General features: G+C 36.1%; 1 protein-coding gene across 2 annotated transcripts; it reads right to left on the bottom strand.

The window, feature by feature from the left end:
* Positions 1–609: 609 nt before the first annotated feature.
* On the bottom strand, positions 610–4,745 carry LOC113320923 (nudix hydrolase 16, mitochondrial-like). Of its 2 annotated transcripts, XM_026568828.1 has the most exons (4): positions 4,091–4,708; positions 3,455–3,566; positions 2,166–2,249; positions 639–1,301 (listed from the first exon to the last, which is right to left on the bottom strand). In XM_026568828.1, the coding sequence occupies exons 1-4, from the start codon at positions 4,159–4,161 to the stop codon at positions 1,017–1,019; spliced, it is 552 nt and encodes a 183-aa protein (XP_026424613.1). In that variant the 5' UTR covers positions 4,162–4,708; the 3' UTR covers positions 639–1,016. The 2 variants fall into 2 exon arrangements, with proteins under 2 accessions (XP_026424614.1, XP_026424613.1); XM_026568829.1 differs by lacking the exon at positions 2,166–2,249 and having other exon boundaries at positions 610–1,301; positions 4,091–4,745.
* Positions 4,746–6,854: the final 2,109 nt, after the last annotated feature.

Raw genomic sequence — 6,854 nt, 5'->3', positions numbered from 1 at the left:
AATTTTCCTAACTTAAGGTGTTTAGAATTTTATGAAAGTTCAAATTCGATTTGGAAGTCGAATACCTACCATATTAGGATTCTTTTTTCTTTTTTCCAAATTAATACATACAAGGACAAAAAACCCACATATATTTTATGCGAAAATAAATCAAAAAATAAAAAGGAAAAGTTTAATGAACTCCGTACATGTTCTCTATTTTTTCTCCACATATTTAATGTATTCGCCCCGCCACACCAAATCAAAAATACATCGCCGCGGATGGAGCGAAGCCCCGCGCATACCAAATCGAACATGCATCGTCATGGGGCGGGGCGAAGCCCGGCAACTCACCAAGTTAAAAGAAAAAAATGCCCGGTACGTAGCACGGGCATAAATCTAGTTGGTTTTATTTGTGTATCCTCTTTTGCTATTTATTTGTGTATCCTCTTTTGCTATCGGTGAAAAAAAAATGTTTGATCAAGCAAAACAAAAAAAAGACTCTGGTTTATAAGGGGATCCCTGCTAGCTCAAACATAATTTTTTTGAGTGGAAGTGCTTTAAAAGAACTTGGAATAATTTTTGCCCACAATCCCAGGGTACCTCTTCCTACCTGGATAAAACTGCGCAAAAAGGCTAATACAATCAAGCAAAATACATCATAAAAAAAGTTAATTGTTCTCAATTTTTAATGAACAACGTAATGTACCAGACTAAATTGTTGAAGAACATGTTCAAAATCTAAACATGTGGAGCCTTTCTGTCCTGCTTGTAGTTTGATTACAAATACAGAAAAGTCAGAGATGATCATATGATAAAGAAGTCAGGAAAAAACTTGGGGAAGGTGATCAGGGAAAGGAAAATCAGAATCTCAGAGATGGAAACGAAGAAAATACCAAAACATTAAAAAGCATCACTGAAATTGCTTTGACTTTCTCAACCAAAATTTGAAACCGTACCAACATTTAGATGACACTTGAATACACGCTTGCGTTTTTTGTATGGTTGTTTCGGAAACTAACGACCAAAAGAACAAATTAGGGCTGGTCTGGGGAGGAGAGAGTGTCCTCACTAGAGTTCAACACATTGCCAGCATGCCACTTGGTGAAAGCTTCCTCAAGTACTTCCCGCATCCAAGGATGGCGACAATTTTTGGCTGCCTCAGGAACTGTTAGCCATGTCCGCACTCGGGTGCTCTGCTCTGGCCACGAATTGAGCTGCTCTTTAACTAACAAAGCAAACATAGCAGCTTTACACAACCCTTCGGGACTGCATTCATCTTGATGAGTTTTGCTCTTGAATTTGTAATGCCCAAGATTTTTCTGTAAAGTTGATGAACAGAAGGAAAAACTTATAGATATGATATAGAAACAAGAAGCAAAAAGCTTATTAACCTCGTGATATAATCATATAATTGCTGAAAAAATAAGGGATAACAACAAGAATTTTAAGCGTTACTGCAGTTTGCAACATATATATTTCCTCACTTCAACTGAACCACCCTAGCTAGGGCCAAGGAAAAGCAAATCAATCACATTACTTGAAGAAAACCAATAAGTAAAGGATGCTTATCTAAGATTTAGGGCTTCAGCAAGTGGTGATTTAATCATGAGAACCCACAAAAATAACAAAGGTAGCAAGAGAAAAACAAGCAGGTAGGCTAGACGCATAGGTGCATCAAGGAGACAAGTATTTCTATGTGTTTGATTTAAAACCATGTGATGTTTATCTCTTGGTCAACATAATTTAGGGATCATTTTCTGTAAAATCCAGCCATCAGATCATTCACAAGTGATCATAAATAACAGTCTGAAAAAGCATAAGAAACTAATAAAGAGTATTACAAAGTACAAACACACTGGAAATGCTTGAAATTTCATAGAAGTGCAATAGAAAGAGCTGAAATCGCTTATCCCTGATAGAAAGCCTCATTAAAGAGGTAGAGATGACAGATAAGACATAACTAACGAGTCATCAGTTGCATGCGGCAGAAGCTGGTGTGGTGAAGAATTTGGATGTTGGAATGGGTATGTGATACCACGGACCATTACAAGTATACGTATGACATGCTAGAGGGAACACAGGGCAGCAGTTGGGTAGAAAGGTTCCCACCACAAAATGTTCATGAATCCCTTTTTCGGGACACTTAAAGAGGTAACTTAAGGCCAAAAGACTGAACAACTTACCATTATAACCCCACGAACACCAGCTTCTTCTAAAGCTTCCCGTGCTGCTGCCTCCTCAACAGTTTCATCGTTCTCCCATCCTCCCTAGAAAAATCCCAGTAGAACTCATGAATCGAAGTTTAAGTTCTCCTTACTTAATTCGAAGTTTTAGTATTAAAAAGCAGAACAGCAACAGAATTTTGTAATTATAATCAGTATGGAGTTAAGTATCAAATCCAGATTTTAGAAGTCGGAAAACAGTTAGATACAGAATACAAAGTGTTCTGCATCTTTTATGATGGTGCAAGATAATACCAAGTGATATATATCCAGTAAGTTAGTATTGGCTGAAACTATGTTAATCCCCCCAAGTTTCACACCAAGCAAATGTATTAGGGATATGCACAGTAAAGATATGTGAAAATCAATCTACTTGACTCTAATTCGCTGTGAAACAGCTACTAAAACAAAAATCCAGAGCCATTCACCCATCTTAATCGGTAAGCTATATTTGCTTTAGGATTTCTCACCGTTACATCTAAAGAGTGACATAAAAGACCTGAAAAGAGTTGTAATTACACCATTAGTTTTTAGCAGCATATATAGTGGTACTGAAACTGATATTTATTCTACCTTGCTAACCAAGAAGACACTTTTAACACAACCTCAATTTAAGTATTCTCGACTCACTAATCATATCCTTGGGAAATGAGTATGAAGTATTCATATGGTGCACAACATACATATACATACCAAAGCAAGGAACTCACCGAGGCTTCCGTTGGGTTCACAAAATGGAAGCATAATCATACACACAGAATTTAGATTATGCTCTAAAGGGTATGGATGGAAGACTTAGAAATTCTACAAGAGCTAAAATCAGATTTCTGCTAGTATTCTGGCTAGAAGCGCAGCTTTAAATCACCTTACTTAGGACTATATATGATGAGATCACAAAACTAGTTTGTTATCAGCCTAACAACTCAATTAAAGTTATCAAGTAAAGGAGCAGTATTAACTAGGGAATAAGTAAGTACTAAAGCTTCGCTTATTACCATTTAAAATATGATATTTGCCTAAAAAGAACAAGAAAGAAACTTAAGTCTTAATATATGGTGTCAACATTTCTAAGATTCTACCTGTCACAGTCATATACAAGCCAATAAATCCAAATACAGATAACACTGGTTATTAGAGTTCCAAGCAATGTGTTGCTACAGAGAGATTGTTACTTCATGTCTAAAATAACACAATAGTACATAAGAATGTAACCATAACGATGATAAAATTACATTTTCGCAACATTATACCTTTGGAAACAAAAGTCCTGGCCCACTTGATGAGTTGATCATAAGAACCTCAACAATTTTTTTACAATTGGATTCTCCACTGTCATCTTCTCTGTACTTAAAAGGAATACACCTGTCAATATCGCATTGCATTAGTTCCTTTTTCTAATCGTCATATAGGGTATAGACGAAGTATGGCATTACAAGCAGCTATTACATATCAAATTTCCAAGAATCAATAATACATTGGAATCTTCAAGATAATTCACATTCTTATACTGCCCTGCCTACATTTCCCTCCCAACATCCACCTATAGTTAAATTGGTGGTGATATATACATACTGAAGATCCTAATACAAAATCTCCCATTTTACCACTTCACTGATGATATTCAAAAGCACACCTACATGACTACAGATTCTTTTCACGGAGTTAGGGTTCAAGTAACCAACAATGCAGAAGCCAAATAAAGGAGAATGGCGTCGGTAACTAAAGAATTAAGGCCATTATCAACACCTAATCATCATTATCCAAGTAAACTGAATCTAAGATGAATGATAAATCAGATTAGTCCGAAAGAGAAAAACAGGCAAGAAACTGGTAGACGATTTCAACAAAGAGTAATGAACATATGAGATTAAGATTGATTGTTATACCCGGCGACAAGGCGACAACCATCTAGGTAACGCTGCTGATGTCGACCAGTACGGGCAACCAAATCAGACATCCTTGTTCTTCAGAAAACTATTACTAATCATCTCCTCTTTGAAATCATCGCCACCATTTTAACATCACGATTTTCTCACATTTGATTTGATTCTGAATGTTTTTCTTTATGCATGATTTGATTTCCAAACGGACCACCCCTATCAAACAAGGGGCGCCTACTAATAATATTATTATTATGAGTTTAGAGGATAAAACAAAATCAGAACAGCAGCTTGTGAAGGATGGATAGATGGAAAACCAGAAATGTTAGTTATAGAGAATAGGGTAAAACAACGACGAATCAATCCTGTAACAGTGGCGGAAAAAGAGAGGCAAAAGTTTGTGTTTCTTTTTAGAGAGGTTGCTGATGATGTGAGGGATGAGGAGGGCAACTGAGAGAACCAACCCTAAACGGTGATATCCCTTCTGTTTTGAGGCTGGTAAACTCGTTCTTGAATCACGTGGCTTTGCTGATGGCATTCCGTTATGTTTGAGGGAATAACGGGTTACGGTGCGGCCTGGCTAACACACTTTAGTTGAGCCGTATGAGCATCTTACGATTCGCTTCAACATTTTCTAAAATGATTCATGAGTCTCGGATTAGTAGAATAAACAAACATTCATGGCATTTTGTTGATAAACCGTAATAGTGCTGGGAGAATATGGATTTGTTGGGATCCTGAAGTTATGAAGGTGTTTGTTACTCATTTTTCTTCCCAGACTATTTTTTTTTAGATGTTTTATATGGTCACAGTTTTGTACGGTGAAAATGATTTGATTCCTAAAAGATTGTTGTGGGAAGAAATAATGTTTTTGCTTCTTTTAATAAGAATTCCTGGATTTTCTCGGATGATTTTAATTCAATTTTAGAAGTAAAGATAATCTGAGTAGCAAAGTGGTTACTAGATCTCAATTTAATGATTTAAGGGATTGTTCTCAATCTGCTCATATTTTATATTTAAGGTTCTCTCGTTGTTTCCATACCTGGAACCAATAGAGTGAAGTTAGAGTGTTTGTTAAACTTGACCGAGTGATAGTTAACTTTGAGCGAATTTCACAATTTAAAAATCTTGTTGTAGATCTCCTTATTCCAGTGCTATCCGATTAAATCCCCAGTGTGGTCACTGGTTCTGAAGGGAAAGTGCATGGTCCCCACCTTTTCGATTTTGTAAGAAAAAATTACAGGTAAACCTGAGTTCTTAGAGTTGGTGAGAGAGGTTTGAAAACAACCTGTTGTGGGTAATCCAATGACGAAGCTTGTAGCCAGACTTAAGAAGGTGAAGAGAATGATCATTGAACGGAGAATTGCTAAATTTAGAAGAATTTATGAACAAGTGACTACTGAGAAAGATATGTTAAATATGCAAGTTCAATTGGAGGCTTCTCCTCTTTGTGTCAATAATGTTAGATTGGAGATAAATATAGTTAGAATATATGCTAAGTTAGTTAGACATGATGAGCTCTTGCTAACTAAAATTATAAAGCTCATTAGATGGGTGTGGGAGTTTATCTCTCGCATTGGTTTGCAAGTTAATGTTTTGAAATTTTCTTTTTTCTGTCGCAGAGTTCAAGAGGAGGAGAAATGTTTAATTCTTCGTTGTTGGGTTCTGTGAGGGGAAACTGCATGTCATATATTTGTGAGTCCTTTGTGATCTCTAATACATCCTCATATGTGGATTGTTTACCTCTTATTCTTAAGGTAACTAAGAAAATTAGGTCATGAAAGTCTATATTTTTAATCTATCCCGGGAAACTCTTACTTATTCACGTTGTTTCAAGTGATATGTTTTTAGTCTTTTTTGTGTTATATTGCCTATAAGAGTTATCAAGGAGTTTAATACTACCTTTAAGATATTTTTGTGGGATGGAGATGAGATAGTGAGAAAATATTTCGTTGTTAGCTGGTCCCAAATTTGTGCTAGTGTATAATGGGGATTTCTGGATGTCAAGGACTTGGAAAGATAAAAAAAAATTGCTAATCTTAGACACATATGAGAGCTGATATCTGGTACGATTTGGACTCATTGGGTGCGGATGAATTTGGTTAATAACAAATATTTTTTTTATTATGACACCACATGATTGTTCTTTGAGTTGGAGAAGGATTTTGGATTATAAGAGACTTTAAAGGCTTCTTTTTCACTATTATGAGGAATGGTAACTTGACCAATTTCTCTAAAGGATTTTGACATCCTAGAGGAAGATTATGTGATTGGTTTTCTACTAGTATCTCTCTCAACTTGATCCATAGGAAAGTTTAATGGTTGGTCATCACATTGAGGGAGATAAATGGTTTATTCTTATGATGGGGATGAGGTGTACTTTAGCCTTGAACCTTTGGAGTCCATAAAACTGGTTAACAAGGAGGATAAACTGCTTATCTGGACAGTTAGAAAACTCTGATGAATTCTCTATGAGAGGTACTTACTCTGCTTTTAAGTCTCATTACACCTGCAGTTTAGTGGTCTAGGACTATTTGATTCAAGGAAAGATCATTAAGCATTCCTTTATAGCTTGGTTTGCTTTCCATAAAAGATTGAAGACTAGAACAATTTTATTGCAAAGGGGGTTGTTGAAACTACAAATTGTTTATTGCGTCAGTCTGGGGTGGAGGATGAAGAACACTTGTTCAGTAAGTGTTCTTTATCTTTTGACATTTAAAAGGTCATGTGATCAAGTTAGGTTATACTAGAGAACCAAGTACAGTATGGG

This window comes from Papaver somniferum, chromosome 11 (genome assembly GCF_003573695.1).
Source record: "Papaver somniferum cultivar HN1 chromosome 11, ASM357369v1, whole genome shotgun sequence".
Lineage (NCBI taxonomy): Eukaryota > Viridiplantae > Streptophyta > Magnoliopsida > Ranunculales > Papaveraceae > Papaver > Papaver somniferum.
This window is presented reverse-complemented; position numbering and strand designations above follow the sequence as displayed.